The 17,939-nt window shown below is 40.1% G+C and overlaps 1 protein-coding gene across 2 annotated transcripts in view; it reads right to left on the bottom strand.

Moving 5' to 3' along the window:
* The window catches only part of tle5 (TLE family member 5, transcriptional modulator), a 33,056-nt gene extending 15,117 nt beyond the window's left edge, over positions 1-17,939 (bottom strand). The window contains exons 1-2 of one of the 2 annotated variants that reach the window (XM_032571768.1): positions 17,021-17,939; positions 2,276-2,364 (exon numbers count right to left, since the gene is read on the bottom strand). In XM_032571768.1, the coding sequence (XP_032427659.1) occupies positions 2,276-2,364; positions 17,021-17,047 (116 nt within the window). In that variant the 5' untranslated portion in view covers positions 17,048-17,939. The remainder of the gene's footprint in view (positions 1-2,275; positions 2,365-17,020) is intronic. The other variant, XM_032571766.1, reaches the window with a different exon arrangement.

The raw sequence follows: 17,939 nt of genomic DNA, 5'->3' as shown, positions 1-17,939 counted from the left end.
ACAGCAGAGGAATTCAAATCTGGTTTGGTAAGTGCGTTTACAAGTTCACTGCTTTAAGAGTTTATTCATTTAAAACTAAACAAGATAATAAAGTCATCACTAAGAATCTTAGAATGATGGCAATTTTTACGACCCAAAAATCTGAAGGCCACACATCTGATAAACTAAAATGTGAACAAAACTCCAGACTACTAAAACAATTCAAGGGTAGTTGAGGTGTTTACTGGTGAATGTGAATAAAACGTTGGTTCACATCATAAATTAATGCTCATGTCATGGCAGACAATGATAAGCCTAAAAACACTGAAACGGGGGTTGGATCCACTCCTGTATTTAGTGTGAGTGATAATGATGTACTTTTACCTTTTGAAGTGTGCGAACAAGCAGTGTCCACTTTCTCAAAATGCTCCCTTTGACACCTACATAAAAATCTTTCCGCTATCCCCACTTATGCGCGCAGGCCGTATAACAAGTTGTCATGACAACCGGCGTCCTCTCTGCCAGCCTGCCATGGATTGGCTCTGTGCCTCCTCTGATTGCTGCTCAGCAGCCCCAGGGTCTGCACCGGCGTTGTCAAACGACACTTTGATGGAGTTTTATTGCCGCTTCTTCCGTCTCTAAATCGCTCCTGCTGTCATCTTTATTTTGATTTATGTATTCCCTGATCTATTTATGCACGTGAAATTGGGGAGGGGAGAGGCGGCAGGGGGGCAGGAAGAGTCGAGGGGGTGGGGGGAAGAGGAAAGAGAAAGACAACGACAGCTACAATGCTTCGTACTATACCCAGGGGAACGCCTGCGGTACATTTGCCTTTTAGTCTTCAGCAACAGACAAGCAAAGCGCAGCAGCAGAGCGCTACAAAGCTTCGTTTGTGGCTCCCAAGACCCCCCACCCCATCCCTGCTCCTGAGTCAATAGGCACTGTATGCATGTTCTGTATGCTGAGACAAAAGAGGCATTCTTTTAACTGCACCCTCACTCTCTGAAGAGGGTTAAACGGTGCTGCTCGCTGTTATGGGAATAACAAAAGCAAAGGCAAGGAAGAAGATACGAAGGGCGTTATTGCAGCTTCAGAATCCTCTGCATAACAGGAGCGATCAGACCACAGCAGGGATTTTACACACAATACACTGGGCTTTCATGTGCCTTTGAGTGCCTGTACCTGGGAGAGCCAAGTCTGTGGAAGGTTCTGGGAGGAGATGTACACAGGAACAAACCAACCTGCTCCGGAAGGAAGATGGGCTTCAAAGTCTCCTTTCCTTACAGAAAGTTGATTTTTTTTTATTTTTTTTTTTACTGAGATGCAGACCCTGTGGCACAATCCTCTAAAGAACAGCTATCAAACAGATGGATGAAGGTCAGGACTTTGGAGGCATCTCATACCTCTGGAAATGTAGAAGCATTTAAGCAGTACAGAAAGATCAGTAGCAAAGAGAAAACGGGCCTGATTGAGATGCGACTCAGAGAATAATGTTTAAGCAATTGGTGCTGCAGTTGGGTTGCCTACACTGTTATTAAATTTCTTGGCATAAAACTACACCTTAAACTACCACACAGGCAAGTTGAATTATATATACTAAGGTGACCAAATGTCCTCTTTTCCCCAAATATGTTCACTTTTTGCGTTCTGTCTGAAGCATCGGGAGGGCTTTCTTTGATTAATGAAAATGTCCCGGTTTTTACCATTTTTCGTGGAATATGGCAGCATTTAAATGCGATATCCCCTCCCAGGCCCTGTCTTGAGCTGCTGCCAAGTGAGTGTTTTTTAGTCATTCATTGACAGAACGGACAGTGCAGGCTTTAATTTAGAATCTGTTTGACACAAAGACACAATTTGTATTTTTATGCAATTTTGAATAAATTCAAGCATTAAGGGGTTAAGCATTTGCTAGAAGAAATTAAATCTCTAAGCATGGTGCTGCTATCACCATGTTTTTTGAAGAATAGCTTTTTTATTACTCCGAGTCTGATCTGAAGATATTTGAAGATGGAGAAAATCATGAGAAAATGAATGTGTTTATTACAGTCACTTCTGCATCTTTCCACCTACAACACTCGTGTATATTAGCTAGATTTGGAGTCAGGTAAAGCTCAAACACAATCACTTCACAAAATAATAAAAAAAATCTCTAGTAACTCTAACCTCTGGCCAAGATGAAGTCATTACAGCAACAGATCAACTGTAAAATCTGTTTCAGTTTCATGTAGAAAAAATACATTAGTAAGGCCAATATATCTGTGTTTGTGACTGTGTGAGTGCATGTCAATGTGTTCACCTGTGATATTGTGCTTGAAGAAACTGGAACTCATCCTTGATCCTGTCACAGGAGTCAGAGGTCGTAAATTTCAGCTGCTGCGATGAGGCCTATCAAGAAGACAGACAAGAAGAAAAATGTGAGACCTAAATGCAGGAAGACGCTGCACTTCCACTGTCCTGTGATGCACATGAGTCTAATCCACATACAACCATAAACAGTGAAAGACTGATTTTAATGCACACCTAGGTTGACATTTTTAATGATAAAGTTGCTATTTGTTCATGGTTTGATGACAATGGCACTTTTCTGGTGCTAAGACATAAAGTCCCCTCGAACAACATGTAAGGATTTGCAGCAGCTTATTGATTGACACTTTTAATCAACCCTATAACTTAAGTCCTTTTGAAACTTTCTGATAAAAGTCCAACATTCAGTTTAGGAGACAACAAGTAAATCTAAAGCAGAGTCATCAGAGAACCTGGAGAGTGATATGGTAATTACTAAACTCATTCAGTTCACACTTGGAGATTTTAAAACAGTATACAATCTGACTTGTAATCCGACAGCCTAAACGTACTGCAGTTTATTCTTGGTTAGTAAATAGAATTAAACACATTCTAAATCTCACATAGTGAAATACATCACCAGTCAATCACTTAGCCTGGATGCAGTTTTTAACCCTTATTGTAATTCTGTTTGCACTACAATTCCCAGGAAGCAGTGCACATAGAGCATAGTATACTGTAGTAAAACACAATCTCATTATTTGTCCATGAACTGCATTATGGGACAAAATTTAAAAAAGCAAAATCATAATTTCAGGGAGCTCGCTGTTAGGATTGACCTGTTGCTTCACGTCTGATGACATGTTGCTCAACTTTTTTTTCTTTTTTTTTCTAAACAGGCAGCTTAATCTAAAGGAACATCTACATTACAATTACTTTAAGTTCTGTGATAACATTTACCTGGCTGGTGTTTTATTTTGGGGGGTTAAAAGTTTTGAATAAGTTCTGAATAATTTCACACAGGTTTACTAGACAACCAGATCAGACAAAGCTTTCCTGTTGTTAAAATTAAAATATACTTGAGACTTTAATCAAATAATGAAGTCACTAAAACACAGTGACAACCGTGATCTGACCTTAACAAGCTAACCCCACACATCAAAAACTTCCATTCCACGCAAAGCAAACCGTTGCCTGGAGACAAAGGTTTCTGTGGTACAGCAGGAAAACCTGTTCCATTATCTCTGAAGCCAATAATGCAGGGACTAAATTCAACAAACAGCTCGGCTATACGGGTCTCTGTCACGCAGGTCCTGCGTCAACAAAAGGCACTTGGCAACGGAAAGCTGCACCACACACACTGTGCTGAATTAGTGCTTGTTTCAGGTGTATGTGTCCAGCATGGCCATTTTCCCAGAGAGATGTACTGATGCGCAAGATATGACTTACCCCCTATGAAGGGTATTATATGAACATTTAAAATACCAAAGTCTGAATCTTTGAGTCTTGGCCCTAAGGTAACTGGGCCACGTAGGTGGATGAAAACTGATAAGAAGAGAAAAATAAAACAGCAGACAAATATTAAAGGATCATTTGCCATTACATTTGCAAACTGACAAACACAGATACATTGCCAAACATAAGATTTGTTTAACAACCTAATATGTGATGCTTTGGTGTAGTTTGGATGTATGAATATTAATAGAGACAAATGTGTAGAACTTTGTGTATGCCCACTTACTACATTCTTGGTAAGGAATTTGATGCCTGTCTAATCTTTTTAAGAAACTGTTTCAGACACAACCTGACTTTCCAGGTGTGGTAACATTTTTCCTAAAAATATCACCAGCACTTTTTGCAGTTTGAGTTGTCAAAATAACAAGAAAAAAAATATATTTCGACAAAGATGTACCAAACGGTTGACAGTAGGGGTTGAAAATCTCCCACCAAGTCTGTCTTACCAATGCTGAATTAAAGAAGTCTGCAGACTACAGCTTCTCCATCCAACTCTGAAACCAAATCTGATATCATCTGTAAAAGGTTACTTTGGGTTAAGCTTATGAAGGACGGTCCTTTCCACTTCAGAGGCAACCTGATGCGTATCACTTTTCATCTACCCTGTCAACACCTTTCCTTTACACTTTCAGTTTGGTACTTCTGATCGACTACATCCCTTTCCCTTAAGGGCAAGAAGAGCAAAGGATATTTCCCCCCATCTGGGAATAGTAGCTTCCAGTAAGTGTAACCAGATCAAAGAAAGTTGTTGGCAATGGACAACATCTGGCAGCCCTGGGTGACTAGATAAATGTTCAACTTGACCTTCCAACTTAAAAAAATACTCGCATCAAAAGAGTAACATTTTTATATATAAATTAAAAATTATAATAAACAAACAACCACCAAGATATCCACATTTGGTAGGGAGCTAATTTATGTGCAAGACTAAGGAAGTACTGTTGATAGACCATCTTCCAACCGGTTTGTGCGCTCCATTTTTGTCCCTACACGTGGCAGAAGACGGCAGACTGAGTCAGCCTCTGTGTTCTATGAATGTGTGCTCATCAAACAGGACAACCAGTTAGTCTTACCAGGCACAAACAGTGTTAAATAAAACCCATCATGAAGGTTAATTGCCTCACTGTTTACCTCCTAGATGAAGCCACTAAACAAGCTATTGCTGCTATTAACTCTGTATTTTTTATTTAATATAGAATGTAATCCTGGACCAGTGGTTCAGTGTTTTTCTCCTCATCTCTGCTCTGTCTTCTCAAAACCCAGTTGGTCATGGTACATAACTGCACACCATCAGTAGGATATTGCTGGATGTACATAAATCTGTGCTTGAGATTAGATTTTCTGTGAATTAACTAGACAACAAAAGTCTTCAGTCTGGTGCCTGAGTCTCAACTAGTCCATTCTTTGAAGAGTAAATTTTGTTTCCAGACTTCAATATCCATTATTTGTTGTATTGTTTATGTATTTTGGATTTTTAAAATCCAAAATACATAAACAGTTCCAATATTAAATGTTTGTTAGAAATGTATGTCTAGATATCTTTCAGAGGGTGTACTTCCATTTTTTCCATTAATTTTACTACATTAAAAAATAGAAACAAAACAATATCATTTATTGCAATAACTTTTGGCACAATTTATTGTCCAGAAAATGTATCATTATGACAGGCTTAATGACAAGTAGATTGGTGATTGGAAAGAAATGTAGTCTCAAACAACATATTGTTTATCATTCCGTTTTGTGAGCCGGATGCGCTGCAACAAAACATATTTACTTAAGGTTGCTAAAATCTGTGGTTCCTAAATAGCACATTATGAAACAACTTGGTGAACAATGACTAAGAGCACTGGGTTTTACCTACATATGTCTAGCTAATATTTTTTTGTATACCAAGCTTACTTTGCTTTTTGCTACACAATGCTAACAATGTTTATTTTCTTCTATTCTTCAGTGACAAAAACAAGAAAACAAGGTGCTCCACAGGGGCCTGAGAGGGCACAACAGATGGATGTCCATAATGTTAATGAAATACTGCCGTAATATTGAGACACATGCCATCTGCTATGACAGAAAAAAAAGGCTGCATGCTGCGTTAGTGAATATGCATCTGTGTAAAAAAAAAAAAGATAATTATGTGTGCAAAACCTTTCTTTAGTGTTCCAAGGGGGAAAAAAACAACAAATAAAACATTGATGTCATTGATGAGGTGTTTTTCAGGGACACATTTATGTAAGTTAACATCTGTTTGCATGTGTTTTAAGTTGTATGAATGGATGCAAGAGCTACAAATATTCAGTGCTATGAATCATACAGAAGGATATGAGATTTCCACCCCCCCCACACACACACACTCCCTCATATGTAAAATCTGCAGGGCTCACACGCACACAAGAAAAGGCACACGCCTGGCACCTAAATGTAGGACGATCTCTAATTTGATTCCACCCTGCTCCTTTGAGACGTAATTAAAGCATTAAAAAGCTTTGTGGGCTGCTGAGGCAATTGAGACAGTCTTCGGCGAATAAATGGGATTCATCGTTTCAGGAAATTGCTGCCCCACCCCCATCCCCCACCCACCAACCCCTAAGCCCCACTCACCCCCACACACAGACATGCACACAGAGCCTTCCTGGCCTCATCATCTGGTTCAATCCATGTGAAATCTTCTGTGAACCATTATGTCTATTTTAAATAAGAATCAGACCAAGGCTGTTTCTGCTCTTACATCAATCGGGGGGGAAAAAAACGACAGGAAGGGATGGAGATTACAGGGGGGTTTGGGGGGGCTTAGCTTTACACACGCACACATACAGATCACACTACAATGATGAGACACATGAACAATAAATGAATACAGCAGGGCATTTAGACACACAAGTTGAGCACATACACAAATAAAAAGCGTAGACAGCCACACGGAATAACAGCAGGATCCATTGGAAAACATCTTCCTCAGTATAAATCCTGCCTGAGGGGTAGCTGCAGTGTGGGGATTGTATTTCCTGGAGCACTGCCTGACTGTTTACATCTCAGTCGGTGTGTGTTTGTGTGTGGCACATGCGTGAATGTTTGTGCGCTTGGAGGGAGGGATGGAGCCTTGGCATTGTAATCGCTCACTAATGACTGGATGTTATCTCACTCCCACTCTTAAACGAATGCAGAATATCCGTAATGGCAAACAGTTCCTCTATGTTTCACTGCCAGGTTGTCTTTCTGTTCCATAGCAACAGTCTGGAGGATGCCATGTAAGCTTTCCGCCTCTTCTGTCTGTCACAGTTTCAATAGAAAGGAGAGTAAGAAAGAAAGAAAGTAACTAATGATTCTTTCTGGTAGAACATTCCTTAGCGGTTTAGATTAAGACAGAGGACATCATTTATTTCCTCACTTAAAAACTGAATTTTTAAATCTTGCAGACACAAGCAAGATATTTGCTATATTCTTAAACTATACTTTAAGTAGATTTAGTTACATTTCACAAAAAGAAAAAAAACACAAATCTACAAATACTGATAGTTGAATAGGTGTGGGTCCATTGTAGTTAGCAGAAGGGGAATTAGCAAATCCCACTGGGTTTAAGAGTTTTGACAAGAATGGAACATAAACAATAAAAGCTAGTTATTAACAAGACTTTGATGAAAAAAATATATAATACTTAATATGTTTCTTCCACTGACTGCATACAGATGAGGCAAACATATTTTTCTGAAAGGTGGCAAAAGGACGGTCTTAAATTGACTTTTAGAGATAAAATTACATCTTAAAAAGATTGCCAAGAAAATACTTTACCAGAGTTAAATACAGGCTTATAAATGGAGATATGTAATGGTAATGGGTCACGAGTCACGAGTCTCTTTCACAGTGAGTCAAAAGCAAAACAAACGGTGGAAGTGCATTGTTAAATACCCAGAAAGCACTCCTTAGCCAACGAGTGGTTAACGTTGTGTTGTTTTGCAGCTAAAACTGGTTAGCTGTTTCAGAGACCTCTCCAATGCTTTACAATATAGTATACACACAAAGCAATATAATGCAATAAGTAACTAATTTCTCATCAATACAGATTTTAAATGGAAATGTGACTGTATGACATTCGTACATGTATGAATGAAACTCACAGAATGAGCTTAAACATTTCAGAAAAAGTCCACTGTTACAAGATTCACCAAGCCAGACGTTGAAATGATTAAGTCTTTTGCTATTACAGCAGCCCCAAACAAGATTGGATCCTCCATCCAAGAATAGTTCCTACCAAACAATTCCATCTAAATATCCTGGATTAGTGTTTGGACTAAAGCATATGAGCCCAGCAATCTGAGAAAGGGACAGAACTAACTGGCCCGTATCCAAGCTCATCCGGGCCAACTCCGTCTGAACCAACGGAGAGAGCCCAGCCACGCTAGCTGCTCAGGGTTTGCAAGAGAGGCTGAGGAATAGGATTGTGTCTTCAGCAGCTCTGGACAGGGGCTTTAGAACACGGCGAGAGAGCCTAATCCTGTTTCGGCCAGGAATTTGATTTTGATTATTATCTCTCACAAACCAAGCGGAGGCTTACCCCCATTTCTGCAGCGTTATCCCAACAACACACATGCATACACACCCCAACACACAGAAACCTCCCTCCCCCTTGCAGTCTAGCAGATTTGACCTCGTTAAGACGCTTTAAAGGGGATTATTATACTTTTATCACTTCAAGTGAAGTGCCCTTGCAAACACAAGATTGGCATGGCTTGCCTTCCCTCCCCTCCCGGCACAACTATCTTGACCCATACACAAGGCCAGCCAAGCGCTCAGCACAAACACACACAAACATGGTATTTAAAACAGTATGTTCTGCAAACACAGATACACCTATGCACAAAAAACATAAGAAAAACACACACAAGGTGAGGGAGGCATGCTCCTAAACACACATACACACCACAGGAACGAAGTGCAGAGATTTCGAAGCCAAGGGAAATAGGCAATTTGTCAAGAGTGGGGAAAGTGGTGAGGCTGACAGTACTGTGGTTTTGGGGACCATAGCTGAGATTAAAGGCAGGCTCACAGAGGGAGGGCTTTAAGATTACACCCACAAAGCTTGTGCAGATGATTGATGCCCACTTGTAAAAACCAAGGTTATTACTGAGAACAGTCAGAAAAAGAGCAAAGACAGGCAGGAAAAGATTAGTCCCAAAGTTAGCAACAAGCAAATAAACAACCAAAGCTGTGCTTGCATATGTTTGACAGCAGGGAGCTGTTGTTTCATCTTGCGATGCATCAGCACTACTGTTCTTGCTCTTACAATTAGTAAAGCTTAAAATTTTAGGCTCCAGTTTTAAGCACGACTGACTTAATAGTTTTCAAATAGTGGTACCAATTGATCACCCTACAAAATGGGTATGACAACCTGCTTAAACATAATTGAGTATACCAATCTGTTGTTTAAACGGTGTACTATTTAAGAGTGGACAAGTTTTTGAGCATAATGAAATAACATTGAATCCTGATGGTAGGTGGTGTTTTAGTTGGGTTAATATAATATTCTTTTATACGTGACCTCATTCCTTACAGGCACCAAACGAAGCAACTACCTCTCAGCTTGAAAGGTCTCGTGGTCTAGCAGGTCTTTTCTACTTTGGAACGACGCAGCCAATCAAGCCACCTCCCGTTGAGCTGCTTTGTTACAGCCCATCACACCGTTCTCCACAGGAGAGGGGTTGACCCGTCCTCCCAGCAGCCTCTTTTCTTTCTACCTCCCACATTCCCCTTCAAGGAATCTTTTCCTGAATACTGATTCAGTTCCTCTGAGTTCCCTCCCACACAAAACACACAATCATGCACAACATGCATGCAAACATATCAATTCAACCAGTCAGCTTCCCCCCCAAACAGTTTTAAACTAAGCATGGAAAGACACATTAGCTAAAAGTGAATAGAAAATGAAAACACCCAAAGATGCCAGGATCAGAAACCATTCCTATTTTAAATAAATGAAAAAAAGAAAAATTATTAAAGTCCACTCTGACACAGATCTAGATAGTCTTTATGAGAGAGACAATAAGGGCTCAGTCTCCTTAATACACCTGTATACTTAAAAGATAATAAAAAACATGATACCAATCAGTGGACATATGTTTTTTTTTTTTACATGTTTTCTGTAGGAAAAATAAAATTAGGTTCTGTAGAAAATTGGCCTAAGATGTCAAATGTGTAAATTCAAATCTAGGATGAAAAAAATGAAATGAAAAAAAAAAAGTCCTACTTAATTCTGGACCGAACATTGTGAATACCAATGCGCACATTTTGTACAGTAAAAACCAGCCTTTTCTATCTCTCAAATCTCAATAATATTTTAGTTAGGATTTTAACTAATTGTACAGTAAAAACCAACCTTTTCTATCTCTCAAATCTCAATAATACTTTAGTTAGGATTTTATACATGGGATTTTATACGTGGGATCCTATACGTCTGATTTATATAGGATTTTAATCTTGAATTAAAGGACTTTGGAAAAGCTGTGAGTATTAAAGGCCTTTAGACTTGAGCACTGAGGTGACAATACAAATCAAGTGAATTCACCCATTTTCAATGGTGCACTTGAGGATGCAAGATAGGGCGCAGTCCCCCCAACAGACGCACATATTTAATAACTACAAGGTCTGACAAACTAAAATTGACATCAAAAATGAAATTTAATACAATTAGTGTTTGTAAAATGTGTAAATGTCCACTATAAATTGTCCTCCAATTAGCTGAGAAAAATGTGTTTATCAAGTACTGTGATGTAACACAGCATGTACAGACCAGACCTAATCTGCTACAGCTTAAAATCTTTGTTGTTTGTGCCCCTTAGGGCATTGAAGATAGATGCTAAGTAGTGATGGGAAATCGTTTTATGGACCCGTGTGAGCAGCCGTAAATGCACGACTTGCAGCTGTGTCTCACAACTACTGATGTAAGGTGATTATAGTACAACACTGAATTCCAGAAAATTGGGATGTTCTTTAAACGTCAACAAAAAAAATGGATCACTTTCAAATCAAATGAGACAATTTTTTTATTCACAACAGAACATAAAAATAGTTAAATAGACCTGAGAAATTGTACATCTTCATCCACCAAATGAGCTCATTTTAGCTCTGCTAGCCATTTCATGTGCTAGTAAGCATCAAATTCTCATTTTAAACCAGGGAACTCAGCCCTTGCTGTTCTTTTTGCATATTAAATATAGCTATTAGAACAATTAATTTTTTAATAAATGCATCATACCATGACCCCAGTTTTTACCAGTTATAGGCATGTTATGTTGAATATGTACACATCATATACATCGGTACAGAAACGATGTGAAAAGAAAGCTAAATGAAATTGTACAAATACTAGTTCTTTTACTTTGACACAATATGTATATTCAACTTGAAAGCAATTGTTGATGGTGATTCTGAAAGCAGAAAAAACCTGGACTCAGGTATTTTTTGTGAATACCTGAGTCCAAATCGCATGTGCTTGACAAGAGAAGGATTGTACCAGCCTCCACCCTTCGCTAAACCCAACCCAAACTAAAGTCTTCTGACAATCACGTGCTGTGGCCCTTCACAAAAATCAACATCACCTGTGACCTGTGCCCTCGACTGGGCCACTCTTGAAGCATGGCCCCCCGCAGGTTGGTTGTGTAGTGGGGTTGAGTGTCGGGGGGCAGGGGGGGCTGCAAGGCTGTGTTTGTCATGCTAATCAGCTGGCCTAACCTCAACAACCCAGACATCTGCTGGCCCGCGTGTGTCAAGACCCACATTCAATTTGTTCCCCGAGATACAAAAAGCAGATAAGACCCTTGAGGCTGGTGAGAATGTGTGTGCCGAAAAAAAAAAACACTTTTTTTTCTAAGCATGTATGAAAGCAATAATTACATGCAGAAAGGAGAGCTACAGTTAATATTTGGGCGCTCTTGCGTTCTCTCATTATTCTGTGTATGCGTGTGCACGCAAATGTCCAGCTCTCCTAATAAACCAGACACATACAGCATGGCTTATTATTCACGCAGACACACACAAAAGTGTGTGCGTCTGCGTGTGTGTGTGTGCTGCAGAGTGATGGGAAAGGGGTGGGGGAGTTTGTTTAATGGACGAGACAGGGGACCATGGAGATTAAGCTCCCCCCAGCTGGAGGCTTTAGAGGAAAGGCTGGGGGCTGTTCTGTTAATTCAAGTGGGTTTAATAATGCCTGTGCACCCTCTGCCCCTGTCCCTCCCACCACTACAGAAGATCTGGGAGGAAACGGGTGATAAAGGAGACAAGGAGGAGGAGGAAAAGGAGGGGGTGGTCTGTGTGTGTGCGTACAACCTGTGGCCATCTCTGCAGTTGAGCATGAGCTCAGGGGACCTGAGAGATTTCCCCTCCGTATTACTTGTGCTGCTCTCGCGCTCTGGCACTGAGCTTTTATGTTGTTCCACTTTCACGCCACAGCCCAGCTTTGTTGAAGCTGCATTAGGATTAATCAACACCAAAACAATATGCCAAACATTGTCAACTGGGTCAGGCAATGTGCCACAATCAAGTGATGCCCCCCCCCCCCCCCACCCTCCCCATCTCTTAAATCAATGAACTGTGGCCATGGCGAGGGATTCAAATGTGCACATAAAGGGAGAATGGAAACCTGAGTCCCTGCAAAAAGCTGCAGAGCAAGTATGCTTTCTCTTTCTGAATTCACTTATAAGTATTTTTTTTAGATTTTGCATAAGAAAATAAATGCTGGTAAATAACCTATATCCAACTAGCTCCCCAAGTATAAAAAAAAGTAAGTAGAATGACGTGTGTGACAATGTGTGTAAATACTCCAGAATGCATTGTGAGTAAATATGTTTCTGCTTTATTGTCTTTTCTTCATGCATCGACTAATCAATATTTCACAACCATCCAAACAACAGGTCAGCATCCCTACCAACACGGCAAATAAACCAAGGTGAGTTATATACTCAAGTCACTTACGTGGAGCCGTATTTTAGTAAAACAGTAACATTTTTGTTTAAATCCAGGCGTGCCTTTCCACGTCTCCAGTGATCAAAGTCTCTGAGACCTGGTTTCAAAAAGCGTTTGTGTCGAAGTGAAACTTTTCCGAAGCAAACCCCACAGAGGTGTGAAGTAGTTTGCAGGTGTGAAAACGCACATGCCCAGGATACATGGCTGTGGGGTTTGTTAAGTAAAACTATTTTTTTTGTGGAAGATTTCCAAATGGTTCCACCTCACCACACATGAGAGAAAGTAGCAGCACAGGAGGAAAGTCGAGCACAGACTTGGTTTAGTTTGTAGTACCGGGTTGCTTTTACAAGTACCTGATGATGGACACGACTAATGTCAATGGTTTAAAAGTACTGTAACCTAAAGATTATAAAATTGAGCAGATCTGATGGAGAATGAGGGTTCAGATTAGTGCACAGTCTATCATCACTTCTTTCTCTTGCTTTTCATTTGTTTTACACACATATCTAAGTATGCGTCATCATTTTTCCCCATCTTTAAACCACAGCAGTCGGGTAAAGGCAATATGTAATGACAAAAACTCAAGTACCGTGTGTACTGCATATTTAAGTGCGAAGCCACAGCAGAAGTTGACAAGCCATATTTCTGAGTAAAACTGAGGCAGCTGTAACTCTGGAGAAAAGGCCCGCTGAATTCCCAAACCTCACATTTAATCCTGAGTCCTGGGGTCCTAATGCTCAAATCAAGCAGCACAACAGCACTCAGTTGGATTATAAGAAAATGAAATTCAAGCAGGAGTGGAGTAAGCCAGCTGTTTCACCTCAGAAAAGTTGACTGAGGTTTTAGCCCAATTGGGGAGGGACTCAACCAGTTTCAACCAAAAAAAAAAAAAAAATCTATAAAAAGTTGGAATGGTTGGAAAACAGAACAGAAAATATATCCCACTAAAGCAAAAATATCTTATACATTGCTGGTCACACTCTTATGCCAGATATTAAATTTTTTTACACAATTCAAACTGTCATGAAAGTGGACATAATTCATTTGAATGACATGTAAATAAATTGGTCTTCACCATTACCACAATTTGATGTTGACAATAGAGAAATGGAAATATCAAAAAATACTGAACAGTCCCAGACTGCAGACCAAATGTAATTGCTACCGTTTACAGAAATCCATCTTGATCACTTTATGCATTGAGATTGCCTCCAATTATGACGAGACCTGATTCCAGAGGCAGATAAAGGTCCCACACCATCACAATACTTCCAACCAAAAGCTGCAAATGTGACCCCATCTAGGGGAAATTAAAAGCCTTTTGCAACAGGATGGAAAACTGATAACTGTAACATTATTGCTGTCAATTGCAACATTGATTTCAGTTGTGATTAATCCTAATTTTCCTCACGCATCACTTTCTTTAAACCCATCAGGATGTCCTCATTACTCTCTGTGGCCTTCTGCATTTCAGTTGCTAAAATCTGAATCAAGTGTGTGCATCAAGCAATGACAGTCCCTATCAATCGTTTTGAAATTTGACAGCAAAAAGCCTCTTGTCCATGAAAAATACAAGGAGTCAGCTTGTAGATTTGTCAGTTTACAGCAGGTCTCGGCACAACGAAGTCTCAGAGTCAACTATAAATTGTATACCAGAGTATTCTGGAGTAAAATGCAATGGATTTTGCTAACAGAACAACAGTAGCAAATCCACAACACAATGACAGAAAAAGAGAAAACAAAATGCTGTAATGGCGAAAGTAAAAGTCGCGGTATCAATTCGACTGAAATGCTGTGGCACAAAGTGGTTTTCGGGTTTTCATGGGTTGAGAGATTGCTCCAGACTAAGTCTACACTTGCTCTTCACAATGTACCACACAGCAGGGTATTCGTCAGTCGGCGATGAGCTTTCGCAGCTGGAAATCCGAAGGATAGGGGAGTGTGGGGGTGTGAGTGAGTAGCTGACTGGAGTTCACAGGAGGCAGTACATCATGCACAGAGTACAACATAAGATAGCTGTACTTTCTCTACTACACTTTGAGATCAGTCTGTGAGGTTTCCTCCTTTTGTTTTAACATGGACAGTGTGTCTTTATTAACACAAAATTGCAGGGAGTGCAAAACAACATATGGGTCAGCAGAAAACACTACAGCACAAATTTCTGTGAGTATGCATGCATAACTGTGGCAAAGGCCACAAGAATTGTGCTTGCAAATTTTCTCACTCACTGATTTGTGGGGTAGTTTGCCTGTGGGGCAGATGGAAAGGTCTGCAAGAAGTCTGGAACAAATGCTGTGGACATTTGCTTCGGTGCATGTTGTCCCCCTCAGGCAATTTCTACAACATTTTCAGACTGCAAAGAAACCGTTCCAAAGGTAAAAAGAAGAAGAGCGAAAAAGAGACTATGTAAAAAGGCTTGAGCTATTGCAATGCAAAAGGCAGAAGCAATTCCTGCATCTTGATACGCTCTATGTCAACAATGGCAGTGTGGTTTTCTAGTTTGTTCATCCATGTTGTGTTTTTATTATTATTCCTTGATGTGCATTGTCTTCACATGAAAGAGGGTGCACTTACTTTCTGGCCACAGCTGTACAAGTATTTAATTAAATCTGATGAACCAAACTATAATCCTAAAATCCTGCTACCAACTCTGACATTTCCCAGCAAGACCATCCCCACTGTGCAGGGAATAATTATTCATGCCACAAGACTTCTAGGTTTGAATGTCTTAAACAACATTTACCTCATCAGTTGTAAAGAACTAATGAAAGAAAGCAAAAAGCTATAAAAAGCTAGAATAGTTCTCCGTTGCGTTTGTACCAGAAAAAGGCAGACTGTCACAGAAAGATGACCTGAATGACATTGATTACTATTAAAACTAAAGCCATTTCCAATACTGCTAAAATCACAACATGTGAAGTAAGTACAGTTAAGGTTGAATGATGATTTGTTGAACTGCAATCATCATCACACCGTTTGTGATAACGCAACTGACTGCTTGGTTTCATACATCATTTCATTGAATTTACCGTTTGCCATTGAAATACTTTGACGGTCTGTAACTAGCCTTGATGGACACTATATATCATTTTAGTGGCTAAGATGCGAAAGCTCTCAGAATATGATGGAATAACTGTGATGATGACTTTCAATTGTAATAATTAATACTGTTGTTGCAATATTCAGGAATACCATAGCAATTGTATTATTTTGTTGATGAGGTCAAATTATGATAATGTTACTTTCTTATAAGGGCAGAGAGGCTTTTCCTATACTATATTATATTTCTCTACAGTCAAATAGTACAAGGGAGACTACCTTTATTGGTCCTTTGGTTTTGATTCACAGATTGAAGCAAAAAGATACAAATTTCAAAGGATTATTGTACGATGTCAAGAAATTATTCCACAGAATGTTCTTTTTATCATTCTGCTCTTCTCAGAATAACATAACTAGATATTAGCTACCTATTTGAGTTATTTGGTTGCTGCAACTGCATTATAACAGGCATGTCCACATAGCTTGCAAACTGCAGTTTAAATCAATAGCGACTTTAAAAAAAATAAAAATTGTTTTTGGATTGCGTTCTTCATGAGTGGGAATACCAAATTTCTCTTCGTTTTAGGTGACGTGTCTGAGCTGTCTTTCAGCCAGCTGACCATCAGCAAAGGGCAGCACTGCTTTAGTGATTTGCTGTAACTGTAACTCTTTAAAACCTTGGTATACGTCGATACTGGTTACCATTACAAGCCCATCGTGGACTTGTTTTCTTTTTCCACCAATATCTTGACATTTGACAAAGACAGCTCTGCCAGGCTCCAAACCTGAGTGTTTGACCATTGGGCTGATAGTCCACACCACTGATGAACGCCTGCCCTAAACTGAATTACTGTTACCAAGGAAACCTGAGATTTAGGGGAACAGAAACGTGCGCTTTTTTCCACGCATCCACAGACGAACCTAAATATGACAGTCCATCATTTGTGTTTGGCACTTGTTTGCCATTTTCAATACTTGCAAAATGTTTTAACGGGTTTATATTTCATGCTGAAATTATAACAAATGTCACCGACAAAAATTGGGCACTGGGAAAAAACATAATTGTAAAATCTAACAATGCAGCGATTGACACATGAACTATTACGTCAAAACCTCCGAAAATGTTCTGCAGAACTTAAAAGAACTTGCTAGCGAACAGATCTATAACAATTAATTAATTACAGGAAGTTTCACGCGTCATTTGCCTTAACCAGAGAACTACTGAGCACGTTTTAAAATCTGAACAACTTACTGAGTGTCTTGATTGTGGAAACATCATGTCAGGTCCTCGTTTGTCGCTCCAGAACACGACTTGTGTGCCCGGTGTTTATAAATTTCCCCGCTGCGTTGCTCCTTTGTCCAAAGCTAGCTCAGCCTTTCTCGGGAGCTGTCCAGGGTTAGCAGAGCGACTAGCTAACGGTAGCTAGCGGTCCCCCCTTTTGACAAAAACAAGCTTCGAGCCAAACGGCAAGTGTTGCACTTTGCAGCCTTTAGGGAGGACAAAAAAAAAAACAAAAAAACAGAGTCGTCGGTAGTGTTATCAGCTGTAGCCGCGCCTGCTCCCCAAACCTGGTATTTTACTGCGTATGTGAGCAGAAAACCACCATCGGTTTCCAGTTCGTGTCTCTGGCTAAGCTGGCTAATTCTTCAAAAGCTGTCAGTTAAAATGATTCATCGCCGCTGCGAGCTTTCCGCGGCGGCAGCGTCAGTTCGGCGTCTGTAAATTAATAACGTTATATACACAGAAAGAGAGGGAGGCGTCTGGATAAAAAAACCCTCTCTCGCCTTGTGTTGCCCCTTCAAAGCTCGACTCGACCACTGTTGATAAATAGGTGATTTATAAAAATAAAAATGCCACAGTTTAATTAAGCACCGACGCAGCCGAAAAAGCTGTCGGTTAAAGAAACAAACAAATCTCTTATTTCGCTGAAGCGGCGGATCCACTCAGATCCACTGGAGTTGAAACTCGGTCTTTATCCCCCTTGAACCGAGCAGCGCTCGATATTAATCGGAGTGGATTTGGCCAGCGGAGGGTGAAGCCAAAAAAATAGTGAGTCCGGTTGCTGAAGCAGCTGGATATGTAGACAGAGCAGAAACGCTGCTGAGAACGGAACAGCCCCGCACAGAAATAAGAGCTGCTAGATGAGCGCCGAGCGGATCTACACAGCGGG

The sequence above is a fragment of the Xiphophorus hellerii genome, chromosome 9, assembly GCF_003331165.1.
Source record: "Xiphophorus hellerii strain 12219 chromosome 9, Xiphophorus_hellerii-4.1, whole genome shotgun sequence".
Taxonomy (NCBI): domain Eukaryota; kingdom Metazoa; phylum Chordata; class Actinopteri; order Cyprinodontiformes; family Poeciliidae; genus Xiphophorus; species Xiphophorus hellerii.
This window is presented reverse-complemented; position numbering and strand designations above follow the sequence as displayed.